Below are 21,826 nucleotides of genomic sequence, written 5' to 3' on the forward strand. Positions count from 1 at the left end.
AAAAAGATCAATATCGCCTAATATTACAGCTGCACCAAAGAGTACAAGCTCCAGCCGCCACAGTGAGTTAATTGTTTGACCAAATATATTAGGGTAATTTTTAAGTTGATAATTCTGTGCGGCCCCCGAAGGTTGGTAGAAATTTCCAAATGGCCCCCGGCAGAAAAAAGGTTCCCCACCCCTGATGTACAGTGTGCATGTATGTACAGTGTGCATGTGTATGTGTGTGTGTGTGTGTGTGTGTGTGTGTGTGTATATATATATATATATATATATATATATATATATATATATATATATATATATATATATATATATATATATATATATATATATATATATATATATATATATATATATATATTATAGCCATCCATCCATCATCTTCCTGCACTGTGGTCCCATTTGGCACAGGAGGATTACTGTTACTCCTCAGTTGACGCGCATGGTCTGCAGGATCCACCATCTTCCCGCATTGTGGTCCGGGCTGGCACAGGTTGCTGGTTGTTAGCCAAGACTTGCATTTTAGTGTTGGCAGGTGCTCTGTCTTCATTAGCGCCCCCTTTTCTCTTCTTGTTTGTGGTGTACTCGTGTTATATCCGTCTTCCGGTCATTGGACATACAGCCTCTAAGAAATGACCTGTGTGTGTGTATGGAAGGAAGTATTAAGTGTGTGACGGGCGCCTCTGCCCCTTCTCCGCTTCGTTTATAATATTAAGCAATTATTTGAGACCTGTATTATTGTAATCCTGCTTAGGAGCGAGTGCAGAAAACCTTTCCTCATCCCATTGACAAGTGGGCAATCGCCGATGCTCAGTCCGCCATTGAAAAACGGAAGCGGAGAAATCCCCTGCTGCTCCCGGTTGATAAAATCCACCCATCACTGAAGGTAACCAATCCTTATACAATATCTTCTCCAAATCCCCTTCATGCAGGTTCTGTCCTAATATTGAATGCTTAGAAAGCTTGGTGACTACCTCTCTGGTTCCTGAGGACTGTCACAACTTTTTGAACTAGAAAGCTAAAAATTCCCTTTAAGCAGCGTGCCTGTCAATCCAGGTGACCATTCAGAACAAGCTGTCGTCTGCGCATGAGGAATAACATTATTTCTGGCAGTTCTGTGACTTGTATTTTGCAGTTTTCTCCAGGTTCCGCACAGGATCTATCTGCATTTTTCAGTTGTCTCTGAGCTAGTGGGTATAGACTAGCTGCTATATCTCCCTTACACAGCACACACAGAGGTGAGGGCGACCGGCTCTGCTTTCTCTATATTACACATCAGTACTGAGCAGTGTAGCTGTGATATCACTACTGGGGTGAGAGAAGACACCCCACTTACTAGAAAGCAGCAGCACCGTCTGTGTCTCCCTCTCTCAATGCTTCAATGGGTGGTTACAATGTGAGCCTTCAGTGAGCTGGTAGTTTAGATTTTAGCATTTTTCACAGTGATTTATAAATTAAGAAGGGTGTGGAGATGTCTCATAAGTGGAGAAAGCCAAAATTCTCTGATCATATATATACTACAGAGTTTCTGATATTTGCCTGTACCATTGTTTTATGCAAAGTTTGTTAAAATGGTAACAACGATTTTGTTACACGGCCAGGTAGGAGAACATGAGTAACTAAATATTGTTTTATCATTTGGAGAATGATTACAATTTAACCCCTTCTGCCCCAGAGCGTTTTCCGTTTTTGCGGTTTTGTTTTTTGCTCCTTCTTCCGAGAGCCGTAACGTTTTTTTATTTTTCTGTCAATCTTGCCATATGAGGGCTTGTTTTTTGCGGGACGCGTTGTACTTTTAAATGAAACCATAAGTTTTAACATATAGTGTACTGGGAAACAGCAAAAAAATTCCAAGAGTGGAAAAACTGCAGAAAAAGTGTGATCGCACAATAGTTTTTGGGATATTTTATTAACAGTGTTCACTATATAGTAAAACCCATGTGTCATTGTGATGCCCGAGGTCGTTGCGAATTTGTAGACACCAAACAGTTGTAGGTTTGCTTATACCTAAGGGGTTAAAAAAAAATCACAAGTTTGTCCAATAAAAGTGGCGCACGTTTTGCGACATTTTCCAAAACCCATAGGGTTCTCATTTTTCGGGATCTATGGGTCAGTGATGGCTTAGGGTACTTTCACACTTGCGTTTATTTCTTTGTCGCTCCATTGGGAGACCCAGACAATTGGGTTGTATGGCTATGCCTCCGGAGGCCACACAAAGCATTACACTAAAAGTGTAAAGCCCCTCCCCTTCTGCCTATACACCCCCCGTGCTCACGGGCTCCTCAGTTTCATTGCTTTGTGCGAAGGAGGCTGACATCCACGCATAAGCTCCACAGCTTAGTCAGCAGCAGCTGCTGACTATGTCGGATGGAAGAAAAGAGGGCCCATAACAGGGCCCCCAGCATGCTCCCTTCTCACCCCACTCTTGTCGGCGGTGTTGTTAAGGTTGAGGTATCCATTGCGGGTACGGAGGCTGGAGCCCACATGCTGTTTTCCTTCCCCATCCCCTTTAGGGCTCTGGGTGAAGTGGGATCCTAATCGGTCTCCAGGCACTGAGACCGTGCTCCATCCACAGCTCCTGAGGACTCTGCTGGATAGGAGCCGAGTATCGTCAGGGACAAGGCCCTGCTACTTTGAGGTACTCTGTGTCCCCGTGGGGACCGCGCTTGTGCCAGGCACTTTCCAGCTCTGCTGGGTGTGTTAGTGCGCCGGACATGGAGCGTTTGTGCCAGACACTTCCAGCTCTGCTGGGTGTGTTAGTGCGCCGGACATTGAGTGCTTGTGCCAGACACTTTCCAGTTCTGCTGGGTGTGTTAGTGCGCCGGACATGGAGTGTTAGTGCCAGACACTTTCCAGCACTGCTGGGTGTGTTAGTGCGCCGGGCATGGAGCGCTTGGGCCAGACACTTTCCAGCACGGCTGGGTGTGTTAGTGCGCCGGACATGGAGCGTTAGTGCCAGACACTTTCCTGCACTGCTGCAGGTGTTAGCGCCGGGGGACCACCGCGCGGCCGCGCTTATTGCCGGCCGCGCTTATAACTTTAGTCCCCGGCTTCTGCGGCCTAGTTTCGTTCTTTCCCGCCCACAGGCCTGCCAGTCAGGGGAGGGGCGGGACGCTGCATGGATCGTCAGAGGAGGGCTGGAGCATACATTAGTATCCTCCGCCCTCTTCAATCAGTACAGTGGGGCACTGGATTCCCGCACTTTTCTTGGGCACGCCCACGGTCCCCGCCTCCCCACAGAACGCTGGCAGCCATTCCTGTCGGCGATTCAGACGCTGGAGAGGAGAGACAACACAGGGAGACCCAGGCAGGGAATCTGGTGACCACACAACCGCTCTGAGCGGTCGGTAAGCAGCACCTGTGGTGCTGGCCCCACTGAGTACCGAAGTGTGTGTGTGTATATATATATATATATATATATATATATATATATATATATATATATATATATATATATATATATATGCTTATAGGCTATACATTGCACTGTACGGTCGCTCTGCTTGATTTTTGGCTATATACCCTCCTGTTGTTCTCAGAGGAGACAACATGTCATCTGCAAAAAGCAAGGGTGCCAAAGCACAGGCGTACTTTGCAACCTGTACCTCATGTACAGCTGTACTACCGGCAGGTTCCACTGACCCTCATTGTGTGCAATGCTCGGCCCCTGTGGCACTTACTCAGCCGGAGCCTCTGCTGCAGGTGGCCCAGGTGGATCCACCTGCTACCACTGTCCAGGTGACAGGGACGGAGTTTGCAGCCTTTGCTGACAAACTGTCTGAGACTATGGATAAATGGTCTGCTAAAATACTGGAAGCATTGCAGTCCAGACCGGTGATTCAGGCCCCAGACACTGTCCAATCCTTGACCCCAGGTCCCCCTCAATTGGAACAGCAATGTGCCCCGGGGGTAACCCACAGGTCCCAGGGTGAGGTTTCTGACACGGACCGCAGTCCCCGGCCGCCCAAGCGGGGTCGCTGGGAAATTCCCTCCACTTCATCACACTGTTCAGGGTCCCAGCAGGAGGACTCTCTGGAGGATGAAGCGGAGGTAACAGATCAGGATTCTGATCCTGAAGCCGCTCTCAACCTAGATACACCTGAAGGTGACGCAGTAGTGAATGACCTTATAGCGACCATCAATCAGGTGTTGGATATTTCTCCCCCAGCTCCTCCAATTGAGGAGTCTGCTTCTCAGGAGAAATTCCGTTTCAGGTTTCCAAAGCGTACATTAAATATGTTTCTGGATCACTCTGACTTCAGAGAGGCAATCCAGAAAAACCGAGACTGTCCAGACAAGCGTTTTTCCAAGCGCCTTAAGGACACACGTTATCCCTTCCCCCCCCGAGGTTGTCAAGGGCTGGACTCAGTGTCCTAAGGTGGATTCTCCAATCTCCAGACTGGCGGCTAGATCCATAGTTGCAGTGGAAGATGGGGCTTCACTCAAAGATGCCACTGACAGACAGATGGAACTATGGTTGAAATCCATCTATGAAGCTATAGGAGCGTCTTTTGCACCAGCATTCGCAGCTGTATGGGCACTCCAAGCTATCTCAGCTTGTCAGGCGCAGATTAATGCTGTAACACGTACATCTGCCCCGCAAGTGGTGTCCTTCACCAATCAGGCGTCGGCGTTTGCGTCCTACGCCATTAATGCTATCCTGGACTCTGCGAGCCGTACGGCGGTGGCATCCGCCAACTCGGTGGTACTCCGCAGGGCCATGTGGCTACGTGAATGGAAGGCAGACTCTGCTTCCAAAAAGTTCTTAACCGGTTTGCCATTGGCTGGCGACCGCTTGTTTGGTGAGCGATTGGATGAAATCATTAAACAATCCAAGGGAAAGGATTCATCCTTACCCCAGTCCAAACCAAACAGACCTCAACCACGGAAGGTACAATCGAGGTTTCGGTCCTTTCGGACCGCGGGCAGATCTCAATTTTCCTCGTCCAAAAGGCCTCAGAAAGATCAGAGGAACTCCGATGCATGGCGGTCTAAGTCACGTCCTAAAAAGACCGCCGGAGGAACCGCTCCTAAAGCGGCCTCCTCATGACTTTCGGCCCCCTCGAACCGTATCCTCGGTCGGTGGCAGGCTCTCCCGCTTTTGCGACACCTGGCTGCCACAAGTAAAAGACCGATGGGTGAGAGACATTCTATCTCACGGTTACAGGATAGAGTTCAACTCTCGTCCTCCGACTCGTTTCTTCAGAACATCTCCACCCCCCGACAGAGCCGAGGCTCTTATGCAGGCGGTGGGCACTCTGAAGGCGGAAGGAGTGGTGATCCCTGTTCCTCTTCAGCAACAGGGTCACGGTTTTTACTCCAACCTGTTTGTGGTTCCAAAGAAGGACGGGTCTTTCCGTCCTGTCCTGGACCTAAAACTGCTCAACAAACACGTAAAGACCAGGCGGTTTCGGATGGAATCCCTCCGCTCCGTCATCGCCTCAATGTCTCAAGGAGATTTCCTTGCATCGATCGATATCAAAGATGCCTATCTCCACGTTCCGATTGCTCCAGAGCATCAGCGCTTTCTGCGCTTCGCCATAGGAGACGAACACCTGCAGTTCGTGGCACTGCCGTTCGGCCTGGCAACAGCCCCACGGGTTTTCACCAAGGTCATGGCTACAGTAGTCACGGTCCTCCACTCTCAGGGTCACTCGGTGATCCCTTACTTAGACGATCTGCTGGTCAAGGCTCCCTCTCAAGAGGCATGCCAGCACAGGCTCACCGCTACTCTGGAGACTCTCCAGAGTTTCGGGTGGATCATCAATTTTCCAAAGTCAAATCTGACACCGGCCCAATCGCTGACATATCTTGGCATGGAGTTTCATAACCTCTCAGCGATAGTGAAGCTTCCGCTGAACAAGCAGCGCTCACTACAGACGGGGGTGCAATCTCTCCTTCAAGGTCAGTCACACCCCTTGAGGCGCCTCATGCACTTCCTGGGGAAGATGGTGGCAGCAATGGAGGCAGTCCCTTTCGCGCAGTTTCACCTGCGTCCTCTTCAATGGGACATCCTACGCAAATGGGACAGGAAGCCGACGTCCCTCGACAGGAACGTCTCCCTCTCTCAGGCGACCAAAGCTTCCCTTCAGTGGTGGCTTCTTCCCACTTCATTGTCGAAGGGGAAATCCTTCCTACCCCCATCCTGGGCGGTGGTCACGACGGACGCGAGTCTGTCAGGGTGGGGAGCAGTCTTTCTCCACCACAGGGCTCAGGGTACGTGGACCCAGCAAGAGTCCTCACTTCAGATCAATGTTCTGGAGATCAGGGCAGTGTATCTTGCCCTGAAAGCGTTCCAGCAGTGGCTGGAAGGCAAGCAGATCCGAATTCAATCGGACAACTCCGCAGCGGTGGCTTACATCAACCACCAAGGGGGAACACGCAGTCTGCAAGCCTTCCAGGAAGTCCGGCGGATTTTGATGTGGGTGGAAGCCACGGCCTCCACCATCTCCGCAGTTCACATCCCAGGCGTGGAAAACTGGGAAGCAGATTTTCTCAGTCGCCAGGGCATGGACGCAGGGGAATGGTCCCTTCACCCGGACGTGTTTCAGGAGATCTGTTGCCGCTGGGGAATGCCGGACGTCGACCTAATGGCGTCCCGGCACAACAACACTGCCGCCGCGCCATCCTCGTCGCTCCAGACTGGCCGAGGAGGTCGTGGTACCCGGATCTGTGGCATCTCACGGTCGGCCAACCGTGGGCACTACCAGACCGACCAGACTTGCTGTCTCAAGGGCCGTTTTTCCATCTGAATTCTGCGGCCCTCAACCTGACTGTGTGGCCATTGAGTCCTGGATCCTAGCGTCTTCAGGATTATCTCAAGAGGTCATTGCCACTATGAGACAGGCCAGGAAACCAACGTCCGCCAAGATCTACCACAGGACGTGGAAAATATTCCTGTCGTGGTGCTCTGCTGGGGGGTTTTCTCCCTGGCCATTTGCATTGCCCACTTTTCTGTCCTTTCTTCAGTCCGGATTGGAAAAGGGTTTGTCACTCGGCTCCCTTAAGGGACAAGTCTCTGCGCTCTGTGTTTTTTCAGAAGCGCCTGGCCAGACTTCCACAGGTACGCACGTTCCTGCAGGGGGTTTGTCACATCGTCCCTCCTTACAAACGTCCGTTGGAACCCTGGGATCTGAACAGGGTGCTGATGGTTCTTCAGAAACCACCGTTCGAGCCAATGAGGGATATTTGTCTCGCACGCCTTTCGCAGAAAGTGGTTTTCCTAGTAGCAGTCACTTCACTTCGGAGAGTGTCTGAGTTAGCAGCTCTGTCATGCAAAGCCCCCTTCCTGGTGTTTCACCAGGACAAGGTGGTTCTGCGTCCGGTTCCGGAATTTCTCCCTAAGGTGGTATCCTGATTGAGATGAAAGGGGGATATCTCCTTACCCTCTTTTTGTCCTCATCCAGTTCACCAATGTGAAAAGGATTTGCACTTGTTAGATCTGGTGAGAGCACTCAGACTCTACATTTCTCGTACGGCGCCCCTGCGCCGCTCGGATGCACTCTTTGTCCTTGTCGCTGGCCAGCGTAAAGGGTCACAGGCTTCCAAATCAACCCTGGCTCGGTGGATCAAGGAACCAATTCTCGAAGCTTACCGTTCTGCTGGGCTTCCGGTTCCCTCAGGGCTGAAGGCCCATTCTAACAGAGCCGTGGGTGCGTCCTGGGCTTTGAGGCACCAGGCTACGGCTCAGCAGGTGTGTCAGGCGGCTACCTGGTCGAGCCTGCACACTTTCACGAAACACTATCAGGTGCATACCTATGCTTCGGCAGATGCCAGCCTAGGTAGGCGAGTCCTTCAGGCGGCGGTTGCCCACCTGTAGGACGGAGCCGTTCCGGCTCTATTATGAGGTATTATTTACCCACCCAGGGACTGCTTTTGGACGTCCCAATTGTCTGGGTCTCCCAATGGAGCGACAAAGAAGGGAATTTTGTTTACTTACCGTAAATTCCTTTTCTTCTAGCTCCAATTGGGAGACCCAGCACCCGCCCCTGTTTATAATTTTTTTCCTCCTTCTTGCTTTTGCACCAAAACTGAGGAGCCCGTGGGAGCACGGGGGGTGTATAGGCAGAAGGGGAGGGGCTTTACACTTTTAGTGTAATACTTTGTGCGGCCTCCGGAGGCAGAAGCTATACACCCAATTGTCTGGGTCTCCCAATTGGAGCTAGAAGAAAAGGAATTTACGGTAAGTAAACAAAATTCCCTTCTTTGGCTCGCGGTGGCCGAACGTTCAGCTGAGCGCTCGGCCGTCGGCAAGCGACAGCGCTCAGCTGAGCGACCGGCCACCGGCATGCCCGGCCGCCGGCAAGTGACAGCGCTCAGCTGAGCGCCCGCCCGCCGGCATGCCCGGGCGCCGGCAAGTGACAGCGCCCAGCTGAGCGCCCGCCCGCTGGCATGCCCGGCCGCCGGCAAGTGACAGCGCTCAGCTGATCACCCGGCGGCCGGCTGCAGGGAGCGATCAGCTGATCGTTTACAATAGTCTGCCGCTGGTAAAACTGTAAAAAAAAAAAAAAAAAATCAAAACGAATTGCGTTGTTTTGCAGCATCCGTTGTGCCACTATATGCAACACATCCGTTGCATCCGTTACACAACGCAATGCAACGGATACCGTTCAACGCAAGTGTGAAAGTACCCTTATTTTTTGCGTCTCGAGCTGACGTTTTTACCTGTACCATTTTTGCACAGATGCTACGTTTTGATCGCCTGTTATTGCATTTTGCGCATAACTTGCGGCGACACAAAAAAAATCGTAATTTTGGCGTTTGGAATTTTTTTGCTGCTACGCCGTTTACTGATCAGATTAATTGATTTTAGATTTTTTTACCCTTTAATTTTCAATGGGGCGAAAGGGGGTGATTTGAACTTTTAGGTTTTTTGTTTATTTTTAAAAAATTTTTTTTTTACTTTTTTTTTTTATTTTATTTTACTAGTCCCGCTAGGGGGCTATAGCAATCACCAATCCGATCGCTCTGCCCTATCTGTAGATCTCAGCTACAGAGCTGAGAACTGCAGATATGGTGCTTTACTCTCAGTGCTGGCATTATGCCGGCATTGACAGGAAGTGACTCATGTTAGCTCCAGGCGTCATCACATGACCCTGTGCTACCATGGCAACCAGCGAAAGTAACGTGATCACGCACGTGACTTCCGGTAGGGGCGGCGGTAAGTAAAAGTAATGGCTGCGCACATATACATCTCGCTGCCAGGCTTTGGCAGCGAGATGTAAGTGGTTAAATGTTGCAAGTGGAAGCGATTCCACTCGTAACATGCAGGCACACGTCAGCTGTTGAAAACAGCTGGTATGTGAGCGGATCGCCTCCGCCTGCCCATGGCAGGGGGCGGGGCTTAACCTCACACGCTTCATGACTGCTAAATCCGTCATTGGTCGTGAGGGGGTTAAGCAAGCCTGTCACCTTCACACCGCTATGTACTTGCAGATATTGGGTTATTCTGCAATAAATAGCGTTTAAGCCATGCTTGGCGGCCTTACTGGAGCAGCAGCTACAGGGAGAAAATGAAGTTATATCTTCCCTGCAGCTGCTGATTTGCAGTCATCTGGAGCAGTTTCAATCACTATACAAGGAGTGTGCTTTGAGCAGTCCATGACATTGGCAGCCTGATGCGCGCACACACTGCAGAGCAGGCTGTCAATAAGTGGTTACAGCCATACATGGTTTACGTGCCATTAATCTGCAGGTATATAGCGTTTCTGCAAGTGACAGGTTCCCTTTAATAACTTGATTTTGGGTCAGATATCCTTATTAAATAACATTACTATAGTTCAGTTGTTTCCCAGATACAAAATGAAGAATAAGACATTGATTTTTTTCTTAATTCTTCTAAATAAATGTGCAGTTTACTATCTCAACGTGATTCTTTCCCTTTGCAGGAAGTGCTCGGCTACAAGGTGGACTACCATGTGTCCCTCTACATTGTGGCCGTCCTGGAATACATCTCCGCTGACATCCTAAAGCTCGCAGGAAACTACGTATTTAACATTCGACACTATGAGATCTCTCAGCAGGACATTAAGGTGTCTATGTGCGCTGACAAGGTGAGAACCGGGAATCCAGACACCAAGGGCAATGCACAAATATCAGATTAGTGGGGGCCGACTCCTAGTGACCCCGCCGATCAGCATTCTCGGATGAGCGTCTTTGTGTATGGGGGAGTTGGAATTGATCATAGCTCTCTTTTTATGGGGGGGGGCCTTTAGAAAATGGTGGTGTTGGATGATGAGCATCCCAAATTACCATATTTTTAATTTTATAAGATGCACCCCAAATTCAGAGCAAGAAAAGGTGAAAAAAATGGGGTCCGTCTTGTAATCAGGCGGTGTCTTACTGGAGGGGGCTGGAGGCTGAGGCTGTGGTGAGGCTGGTGGTGCTGGGGCTTGGGCTGCGGCGGCTGCTGCTTTGGATGGTGAGGGCTTCAAAGAAATGGCACCCGGAGTCAGTGCAGTTTGAGCTCTAGGCTCAATGAAAAGTCGAGATCTCATCTGCGCAAGCGCCTCCTCCAGGCGCCATTTTCCTGAAGTCCGCTGGAGGGAGAGCAGGCGCCTGCGCAGATGAGAGCTTGAGCCGAGAGCTCCTCACCACCCGACCCGCAGCCCCAGTAAAGTCTCCAGAGACCCAGGACCAGCCACCGGAGACCACACCAAGACCCCGCACAGCAGCTGTTGACGCTGCACAGCCGCACCAGCCTTCGCAGACCCCGCACCAGTCCAGCCACCACAGCCCCTGCACAGCCGCTGCCGCAGCATTGCCCCAGCCCCTTGCGACCCCTCTCCACCACCCCAATAAGCTACATTCAGATTATAAGATGCACCCCTCACTTTCCTCCAAATTTATGGGAGGAAAAGTGCGTCTTATATATACCATATTTTTTTGGATAATATTTTTCTGCGTGCTGTCAGTGAATGGGAACTTTCCTGTTTAACATTATCTGAAAGGCCTTGCAGGCACACGCTCGTTACGCGTTATCAGCGCTTGTGATCATGTCCCTGGGGCTTCATCAGGATGGGTTTTCAAAAGTCCATGTGATAAATCTACATTCTACTAACTGCACCTTCATCCCCCCCGCTCCCCACAAGGTATTGATGGACATGTTCGATCAGGATGACGACATCGGCTTAGTGGCTCTCTGCGATGAGGAACCTTCGTCTACAGGGGAGCTGAACTATTACGAGCTGGTCAGGACAGAAATTGCTGGAGAAAGGCAATATCTGCGAGAGCTGAACCTGATCATTAAGGTGTTTCGCGAGGCATTCCTGGCTAACAAAAAGCTGTTTACACCCAACGTAAGTCGAGCATTTCTATATGGACATTATATGTATGTGCCGCCTATGGTGCGTTATGGATAGCTGGCTGTACAGTCGTCTTATGGTACTGTAGGTACCTGTATGAGAAAGGGCGGTCGGGTTTACAAAGCCACCGTGAAGCCGATCGTGAACCGCTCTGCAGGAGCAGATTTAGACTTTATAGGCTTAGAGATTATCTACCCCATTATAAAACTGTCCAAGGGATGTGCAGGGACTCTAAGTGAAGAGGTCCCTGTTATCCACCCGACTGGTGAAGCCCCTGATCAGTCAATGTCATACTTTAACTGTATTATAACGAGGGATAGGGGCTCCTATGCTGTCCTTCACACAAGGCTATCCCCAACCTCAGGGTTACTCCTGATGGTGGAGATGTCGGAGTCCCGTGGCTGGGTATACTCCTGACCAGAACTAATATGATTTATCCCTCCCACCAGGGAAGGAAGGGACAGAATTGGGAAGGAAACACAGATTAAGACGGACTGCATATGCAGGAATAGAGAATGAGGTGAAAAGCAAGAGCTGGAAGGTAGCAACAAACTGTTAACTCCACAACCGTACTCTGCAACAAATATCACAATCACCAGATAGTCTGGAACACAACCACTCCCCAGATCAGCTAAAATAAACTATAGCTGGCATAGAAGGAAGTGTCCAGCTAGCATATATAGGAGGGGAGGAGCTGTGATTGGCTCCCCTATAACATATGATCAAAGGAGACTAAAGCTGGTGTCACACTAAGCGACAGCGACAACGACGTCGCTGTTACGTCACCATTTTCGGTGACGTAACAGCGACCTTGTAAGTCGCTGTTATGATCGCTGCTTAGCTGTCAAACACAGCAGAAGCAGCGATCATAACGTCGCTGTGCTACATGTGCAGAGAGCAGGGAGCCGCGCTTAGCGCTGGCTCCTTGCTCTCCTAGGTACAGTACACATCGGGTTAATTAACCCGATGTGTGCTGCAGCTACATGTCAGTGCAGAGAGCAGGGAGCCGCGCGCACTGCTTAGCGCTGGCTCCTTGCTCTCCTTGCTACAGTATACATCGGGTTAATTACCCGATGTGTACTGCAGCCACATGTGCACAGAGCAGGAGCCGGCACTGGCAGCAAGAGCGGAGGCTGGTAACCAGCGTAAACATCGGGTAACCAGGGAAAGGTCTTCCCTTGGTTACCCGATGTTTACGCTGGTTACAGCTTACCGCAGCTGCCAGTGCCGGCTCCTGATCGCTTCATTTCGTCGCTCTCTCGCTGTCACACACAGCGATGTGTGTGTCACAGCGGGAGAGTGACGACCAAAAAATGAAGCTGGACATTCAGCAACGACCGGCGACCTCACAGCAGGGGCCAGGTCGTTGCTGGATGTCACACACAGCGACAGCGACGGGACGTCGCTGCAACGTCACAGAAAATGGTGACGTAGCAGCGACGTCGTTGTCGTCGTCGTTATGTGTGACACCAGCTTAACGTGCAGAGTAGCAGAGATTAACTCTTCCTAGCCTGCCTATGAACTACCACTCTGCAGGTGGATGCCTAAGTCTCCCTGCGCTGATCCTAGACACCAGAGAAGTTATCGGGCAGTGTGTCAAAATCAGTAGTCTGAACAGATCCCGACACCGCCATGACAGGTTGGCATGGTTTGTAAAAATCTTTGTGTGATAGTCAGGTTATTTTGGTATGGCCGGCGTCTAGGGCACCACAACACATCCTGACTGGGATTTAAAGGACTATGTAATGGTTTTCTAACAGGAATTGGGGAGGGGGGGTCTTGGGGTGTAGACCTGTAGGGTTGGATTTGCACTTCTTTTCTTCAGCGCTCTATTGGGAGACCCAGACGATTGGGGTATAGCTACTGCCCTCTGGAGGCCACACAAAGCACTACACTAAAAGTGCAAGGCCCCTCCCTCTCTGGCTATACCCCCCCGTGGTATCACGGGTAGTCCAGTTTTAGCTTTGTGTGCGAAGGAGGTCAGACATTCCATGCATAGCTCCACAGATTTTAGTCAGCAGTAGCTGCTGACTAGTTCGGATGGAAGAAAAGAGGACACATATAGTGTTCCCAGCATGCTCCCTTCTCACCCCTGGATGGTGTTGTAAGGTTGAGGTACCTATTGCTGGTACAGGGCTGGAGCCTGACATGCTGTTTTTCCTTCCACATCCCCTTGGGGGTTCTGTGGAAGTGGGATCCTGCCGGCCTCAAAGCTCTGTCGCCGGGCTCCATCCACAGACCCATCAGAACCTGATGGATACGGAGCAGGAGTACCATCAGGGACCGGGCCCTGCATCATACAGGTACTCTGTGTCCCCGGCAGGCACAGACACACTCCGGGCTGGCTGGGTGTTGTAGTGCGCCGGGGACCGTACACTGAGCTGGTGTTCCTACAGTCATCTGGGGGACTTTGTGTTCTGGGAACGCAGCGCCGACCCTCACTGGACCGGGCGGCGCTGCTGTGACTTGTGGTGCGCCGGGGATACGCCGACCGCGCTTTTACGGCGGCGGCGTTTATAACTCTAGTCCCCGGCTTTTGGGCCTAGGACGCCGGCAGCTCCGATCGTTCCCGCCCCCACCCTGTCAATCAGGGTAGGGGAGAGACGCTGTTTCACGGCAGCGAGGAGGGCTGGAGCCTGATTTACATGCTCCAGCCCTCACACTAGGCACAGAGGGAGCAGGCTTCCCGCTCTTGGTCAGGAACGCCCAGGGCCCGCCCCCCTTCTTCCCTCAGGACGCCGGCAGCCATTACATGCATGGCTGGCTGGAAGAAGGACGCAAGGCTCTGGGAGACCTAGACTGAGGGGCTTTGGAAGACCACACACCCGCTCTTTAGTGGGCGGTAAGCGGCTTTTCAGCTGGCCCCTCTAGTGCCTCAGTGTATGTTAGTGTATTGTGTCACTGGACATAGAGATTTATTGATTTCTTGCACTGTGAGGTCGCTTCCTGGCTGAATACCCCAGATCGCTCTGAGGAAGCAGCAGCATGTCATCCACAAGACGCAAAGCTGCCAAGGCTAGGGCTGTGTGCACTGTGTGTGCTGCTTGTGGGACTGCTCTACCAGCAGGTTCCAAAGACCCCCATTGTGTGCAATGCTCAGATCCGGTGCTGCTTCGCCAGCCGGAGTCAGGAGAGATAGTGACCCAGGCTGAGACGCCTGTAAGTCCTGCCCCGGTGTCAGGGTCAGACTTTGCAGTTTTTGCGGTTAATATGTCGGTGACTATGGCAAAAATCCTGGAAACTTTGCAATCCATGCCTGGGGCTCAGTCTATGGACACGGCGAGGTCTATGTCCTCTAACCCTCCGCAGTTGGATTTAATCCAGACTGCAAGGGGGTCCCCGGCCTCTCAGGATGAGTATGATGACTCAGATGATTGCCCCAGCCACCCCAAGCGGGCTCGCTGGGAAAGACCCTCAACGTCATCACACTGCTCAGGGTCTCAGCGCAATCAGTCTCCCTGTGATGCGTCTGAAGAGAGTGATCAGGAGTCTAATCCTGGAACCCCTCTCAATCTGGATACCCCGGATGGGGACGCCATGGTAAACGATCTTATCTCAGCCATCAATAGGCTGTTAGATATTTCTCCCCCAACCCCTTCAGCAGAAGAGGCAGCGGCAGAGCAGGAGAAATTTCGTTTCCTCTATCCCAAGCGTAAATTAAGTGCTCTGTTGGATCACTCTGACTTCAGAGAATCAATCCAGAAACACGATGCTCATCCAGAAAAGCGTTTCTCTAAACGTTCTAAGGATACACGTTATCTTTTCCCCCCTGAGGTGGTCAAGCGCTGGACCCAGTGTCCAAAGGTGGATCCCCCGATTTCCAAGCTTGCAGCTAGATCCATAGTTGCAGTGGAGGATGGCGCTTCACTTAAAGATGCCAATGACAGACAGATGGACCTTTGGTTAAAATCTGTCTATGAAGCTATCGGCGCGTCGTTTGCTCCAGCATTCGCAGCCGTATGGGCGCTACAAGCTATTTCAGCTGGTTTAGCGAAAGTGGATGCTATCTTACATCCAGCGGTGCCGCAAGTGGCGTCCCTTACCTCGCAGATGTCCGCGTTTGCGTCTTACGCTATCAATGCGGTCCTAGAATCTACCAGCCGCACCTCAATGGCGTCTGCCAATTCGGTAGTTTTGCGCAGGGCATTGTGGTTAAAGGACTGGAAAGCAGATGCTGGTTCCAAAAAATGTTTAACCAGCTTGCCTTTGTCTAGAGAAAGACTGTTTGGCGAGCCACTGGCTGACATCATTAAACAGTCCAAGGGTAAAGACTCCTCTTTACCCCAGCCCAGATCAAGCAAACCTCAGCAGAGAAAGTGGCAGCAGAAGTTTCAGTCCTTTCGAGGTTCGGGCAAAACACAATTCTCCTCGTCCAAAGGGACTCAGAGGACGCAAAGAAACTCAGATTCCTGGAGGGCTCATTCACGCCCCAAGAAAGCAAATGGAGGAACCGCTTCCAAAGCGGCTACCTCATGACTTCCAGTCCCCTCCCTCCGCATCTCCGGTCGGGGGCAGGCTCTCCCGCTTTTACGACACTTGGATGTCACAGGTCAAAGACCGGTGGGTGACGGACATTTTGTCGCGCGGGTACAGAATCGAGTTCAGTTCTCGTCCTCCAGCTCGGTTCTTCAGAACCTCCCCACACCCAGACCGTGTAGATGTCCTGCGGCAGGCGGTGGACTCCCTAAGAGCGGAGGGAGTAGTGGTTCCTGTACCGTTTCAGGAACAAGGGAGAGGGTTTTACTCCAATCTCTTTGTGGTGCCAAAAAAGGACGGCTCATTCCGTCCTGTTCTGGACCTAAAACTGCTCAACAAACATGTGCACGCCAGGAGGTTCCGGATGGAAACCCTCCGTTCTGTCATTGCCTCAATGTCTCAAGGAGACTTCCTTGCCTCAATAGACATCAAGGATGCTTATCTCCACGTGCCAATTGCTACAGAACATCAACGTTTTCTACGTTTTGTGATAGGAGACGACCATTTTCAGTTCGTAGCTCTGCCATTTGGTCTGGCGACAGCCCCACGGGTCTTCACCAAGGTCATGGCGGCGGTGGTAGCAGTCTTGCACTCTCAGGGACACTCGGTGATCCCTTACCTAGACGATCTACTTGTCAAGGCACCCTCTCAAGAGGCATGCCAACTCAGTCTACAGGCTACGCTGGAGACTCTCCAGACTTTTGGATGGATCATCAACTTTCCAAAGTCAAATCTGTCACCGACACAGTCACTAACGTATCTTGGCATGGAGTTTCATACTCGAGCAGCGAGAGTGAAGCTTCCGCTAAACAAGCAGCGGTCCCTACAGACAGGGGTGCAATCGCTCCTTCAGGGCCAGTCGCACCCCTTACGGCGCCTCATGCACTTCCTAGGGAAGATGGTGGCAGCCATGGAAGCAGTTCCCTTTGCGCAGTTTCATCTGCGTCCACTTCAATGGGACATTCTCCGCCAATGGGACGGGAAGACGACTTCCCTAGACAGGAAAGTCTCTCTTTCCCAGACGGCCAAGGACTCTCTGCAATGGTGGCTCCTTCCCACCTCATTGTCTCAGGGAAGATCCTTCCTGCCCCCATCCTGGGCAGTAGTCACGACAGATGCGAGTCTGTCGGGGTGGGGAGCAGTGTTTCTACACCACAGGGCTCAGGGGACGTGGACTCAGCAGGAGTCCACCCTTCAGATCAATGTTCTGGAAATCAGGGCAGTGTATCTTGCCCTACTGGCCTTCCAACAGTGGCTGGAAGGAAAGCAGATCCGAATCCAATCGGACAACTCCACAGCGGTGGCATACATCAACCACCAAGGAGGGACGCGCAGCCGGCAAGCCTTTCAGGAAGTCCGGCGCATTCTGATGTGGGTGGAGGAAAGAGCATCCACCATATCCGCAGTTCACATCCCGGGCGTAGAAAACTGGGAAGCAGACTTCCTCAGTCGCCAGGGCATGGACGCGGGGGAATGGTCCCTTCACCCGGACGTGTTTCAGGAAATCTGTCGCCGATGGGGAGTGCCGGACGTCGACCTAATGGCGTCTCGGCACAACAACAAGGTCCCGGCATTCATGGCGCGGTCGCGAGATCAAAGAGCGCTGGCGGCAGACGCCTTGGTGCAAGATTGGTCGCACTTCCGCCTCCCATATGTATTCCCGCCTCTGGCACTCTTGCCCAGAGTACTACGCAAGATCAGATCCGATTGCAGCCGCATCATACTCGTCGCCCCAGACTGGCCGAGGAGATCGTGGTATCCGGATCTGTGGCATCTCACGGTCGGCCGACCGTGGTCGCTTCCAGACCGTCCAGACCTGCTGTCTCAAGGGCCGTTTTTCCATCAGAATTCTGCGGCCCTGAACCTGACTGTGTGGCCATTGAGTCCTGGATCCTATCGTCAACAGGATTATCCCAGGGAGTGGTAGCCACAATGAGACAAGCTAGGAAGTCAACTTCTGCTAAGATCTACCACAGAACGTGGAAGATTTTCTTAACCTGGTGCTCTGCTCAGGGAGTGTCTCCCTGGCCATTTGCATTGCCCACTTTTCTATCTTTCCTGCAATCAGGGTTGGAAAAGGGCTTGTCGCTCGGCTCCCTTAAAGGGCAAGTCTCGGCACTATCCGTGTTTTTTCAGAAGCGTCTAGCACGTCTTCCTAAGGTGCGCACGTTCCTGCAGGGGGTCTGTCATATTGTGCCCCCGTACAAGCGGCCGTTGGATCCATGGGATCTGAACAGGGTACTAGTGGCTCTCCAGAAGCCGCCCTTCGAGCCTCTCAAAGAAGTTTCTTTTTCTCGCCTGTCACAGAAAGTGGCGTTTCTTGTTGCGATCACATCGCTTCGGCGAGTGTCTGAGCTGGCAGCTCTGTCATCCAAGGCTCCCTTCTTGGTGTTCCACCAGGACAAGGTTGTGCTGCGCCCCATTCCGGAGTTTCTCCCTAAGGTCGTATCCTCGTTTCATCTTAATCAGGATATATCATTGCCTTCCTTTTATCCTCATCCGGTTCACCGGTATGAAAGGGACTTGCGTTTGCTAGATCTGGTGAGAGCACTCAGGATCTACATTTCCCGCACGGCGCCCATGCGCCGTTCCGATGCACTTTTTGTCCTTGTCGCCGGTCAGCGCAAGGGGTTGCAGGCTTCTAAAGCCACCTTGGCTCGATGGATCAAAGAACCAATTATAGAGGCCTACCGTTCTGCTGGGCTTCCGGTTCCTTCAGGGCTAAAAGCCCACTCAACCAGAGCCGTAGGTGCGTCCTGGGCATTACGGCACCAGGCTTCGGCTCAACAGGTGTGTCAGGCGGCTACCTGGTCGAGTCTGCACACGTTCACCAAGCATTATCAGGTGCATACCTATGCTTCGGCGGATGCCAGCTTAGGTAGAAGAGTCCTGCAGGCGGCAGTGACATCCCCGTAGGGGGGGGCTGTTTTGCAGCTCTAACATGAGGTATTTCTTTACCCACCCAGGGACAGCTTTTGGACGTCCCAATCGTCTGGGTCTCCCAATAGAGCGCTGAAGAAGAAGGGAATTTTGTTACTTACCGTAAATTCCTTTTCTTCTAGCTCTTATTGGGAGACCCAGCACCCGCCCTGTTGTCCTTCGGGATTGTTTTTGCTGTTTGCGGGTACACATGTTGTTCATGTTGAACGGTTTTTCAGTTCTCCGATGTTACTCGGAGTTAATTTGTTTAAACCAGTTGTTGGCTTCCTCCTTCTTGCTTTGGCACTAAAACTGGACTACCCGTGATACCACGGGGGGGTATAGCCAGAGAGGGAGGGGCCTTGCACTTTTAGTGTAGTGCTTTGTGTGGCCTCCAGAGGGCAGTAGCTATACCCCAATCGTCTGGGTCTCCCAATAAGAGCTAGAAGAAAAGGAATTTACGGTAAGTAACAAAATTCCCTTCTTCCTCCCTAACGCCGGCTATATGTCGTGCGGCCGTGCCTTGATGAGCGCCGTGTGCCTGCTGATATTATGTATCCAGCGCTGTGTATTTACCGGTCTCCATGGCCTTCCTGCTTTAGTTACCGCATTGCTGCAACCAATAAGACGCGGCTGTTTTGTAAAAGGGAAAACCTTTCTTTTTGTTCTTTATTTCAATGACACAGTTTGTGTGAAGCTTAATTTAAAGGGGCTGAGAGTTTACAAATCCTACAAATATGTATCCAGTCAGGATCTGAGACCATTCGGCATCGCCGCCCCTAACTTATGGACCCCAGAGATATAGCCGCTGGCCATATCACATCAGGGATTTGTCTGGACCTCGGGCCTATTGTTCTGTTATCTGACATTTGTTGATGAGTCTGCCGCGCCGAGGTCAGGAATCTCATGAGCAGCTCTCACGTTGCAGACCACGAGCCACGGATGTGTGAAACTTGCCTAACCCATGTGTTCTCTGTTGGTTGCTACGGATAACCCCTCCTCTTTTCTGAGCCTCGTTGTTTCCCTTAGCAACCAATCACAGCTCTGCTTTTATCACATAAGCTGCTCTGGTAAAATGTAAGCTGAGCTCTGATTGGCTGATGTGAGTAGCAAGGATCGGTAAACTGTTTTGATAAATGAGGCCCAGCGATGGCTGTAAAGTAAATGACGCCCCCGACCTCCAGTGTTTTAGCTTCCTACTCCAGTCACTTTCTGCTGCTCCTATCTTCACTTTACTTCTAAGGAGCTGTAAGAAAAGCTGAGAAGTGTTTGCTTAAGATGTATAAAGTGGATTTCAATGTCACCAAGTGACATCAGCAGCCCCAAGGTTCAGATAACACCTTGTACTGGCACCAGAAGTATAGTATCCCTGGGAGGGCTGCGGCCTAGGATGGATCCCACTACAAAAGTATAATATCATACTCCTGTGTAATACACAAATTAATCTTTAAACCTCTGGCAGCAAAAGTTAGTACACCCCTAAGTGAAAATGCCCAAATTGTGCCCTTGGTGTCAATATTATGAGGCCACCATTGTTTTCCAGCACGGCCTTACCTCTCTTGGGCCTGAAGATCACTGGAGCTTCACAGGAGCCGCTGAATCCTCTTCCATCCTCCATGACGACATCACAGAGGCGGTGGATGTTACAGACCTTGCACTCCTCCGATTTCCATTTGGGGAAGCCCCACAGATGCTCCATAGGGTTTAGGTCTGAAGACTCTCAGCCGGTCCAGCACCTTTACCCTCAGTTTCTTTAGCGACACAGTGGTCTTGGAGGTGTTTGGGGTCGTTATGTTGGAATATGAAGGAAGGGAATTTTGCTCTGCTTCAGTTTGTCACAGTATATGTTGGCATTCATGGTTCCCTCAATGACCTGTAGCTTCCACAGCCGGCAGCACTCATACAGCACCAAACCATGACCCTCCACCACCATGCCTGACTGTAGGTAGGACACACTTGTCTTTGTCCTCCTCACCTGGTTTCTGCCACACGCTTGACATCATCTGAACAAAATAAATTTATCTTGGTCTCATCAGACCACAGACCGGTTCAAGTAATCCATGTCCTTATCTTCAGCAAACTGCGGATTTATTGTGCATCATCTTTAGAAGAGGCTTCCTTCTGAGATGACAGCCTTGCAGAGCAATGTGATGCAGTGTGCGGTGTATGGTCTGAGCACTGACAGGTGGACCCCCCCCACCCCTGTAACCTCTGCAGTGTATGGTGTGAGCACTGACAGGTGGACCCCCCACCCCTGTGACCTCTGCAGCAATACTGGCAGCACTCATATATTCTGAAAAGATATCCTCTGGATATGATGCTTAGCACATGTACTCAGCTTCTGTGGTCGGCCATGATGAGACCTATTCTGAGTGGATCCTGTCTTGTTATAATACCGCTGTATGGTCTTGGCCACCGTGCTGTAACTCAGTGTCAGGGTGGGGACAATCTTCTTAGAGCCTCGGCCATCTTTATGTACAGCCACAATTTTTTTCAGACCCTCAGCGAATTTTTTACCATAATCTTTCAGTGACCAGTGTGAGCGTGTGTGAGAGATGACACCAAATATAACACACTTGCCCCCCATTCACACCTGAGACCTTGTAACACTAATGAGTCACATGACACTATGTAGGAAAAATGGCTAATTGGGCACAATTTGGTAATTTTCACTTAGGGTTGTACTCCAGTTTGTTGCCAGCGGGTTAGAAATTTATGGCTCTGTGCAGAGTTATTTAGAAGACACCAAATTTACCCTGTTATACAAGCTGCGCACTGACACTGTACATTGTATCACAGGGTCAGCTCTGCAATGATATCCCATGAAGATATATGGTGATAAAATATTTACAAAAATGAGGGGTGTACTCACTTCACTTTCTTTACATTACATATGAAGGACCTATCCTGAGTTAACTCCTGTTTTATACTTCAGAGCTGCACTCACTATTCTGCTGGTGCAGTCACTGTGTACATACATTACTGATCCTGAGTTACCTCCTGTATTATACTCCAGAGCTGCACTCACTATTCTGCTGGTGCAGTCACTGTGTACATACATTACTGATCCCGAGTTACCTTCTGTAGTACACTCCAGAGCTGCATTCACTATTCTGCTGAGGGAC

At 51.0% G+C, this 21,826-nt stretch overlaps 1 protein-coding gene across 1 annotated transcript in view; it reads left to right on the forward strand.

Annotated features, from left to right (window-relative positions):
• Nucleotides 1–21,826, forward strand: part of SOS2 (SOS Ras/Rho guanine nucleotide exchange factor 2) — a 101,636-nt gene that overhangs the window by 24,550 nt on the left and 55,260 nt on the right. Inside the window, exons 3-5 of the mRNA XM_075330536.1 lie at nt 758–889; nt 9,891–10,055; nt 11,094–11,300. Of these exons, the coding sequence (XP_075186651.1) occupies nt 758–889; nt 9,891–10,055; nt 11,094–11,300 (504 nt within the window). The remainder of the gene's footprint in view (nt 1–757; nt 890–9,890; nt 10,056–11,093; nt 11,301–21,826) is intronic.

Source organism: Anomaloglossus baeobatrachus, chromosome 12 (assembly GCF_048569485.1).
Source record: "Anomaloglossus baeobatrachus isolate aAnoBae1 chromosome 12, aAnoBae1.hap1, whole genome shotgun sequence".
Taxonomy (NCBI): domain Eukaryota; kingdom Metazoa; phylum Chordata; class Amphibia; order Anura; family Aromobatidae; genus Anomaloglossus; species Anomaloglossus baeobatrachus.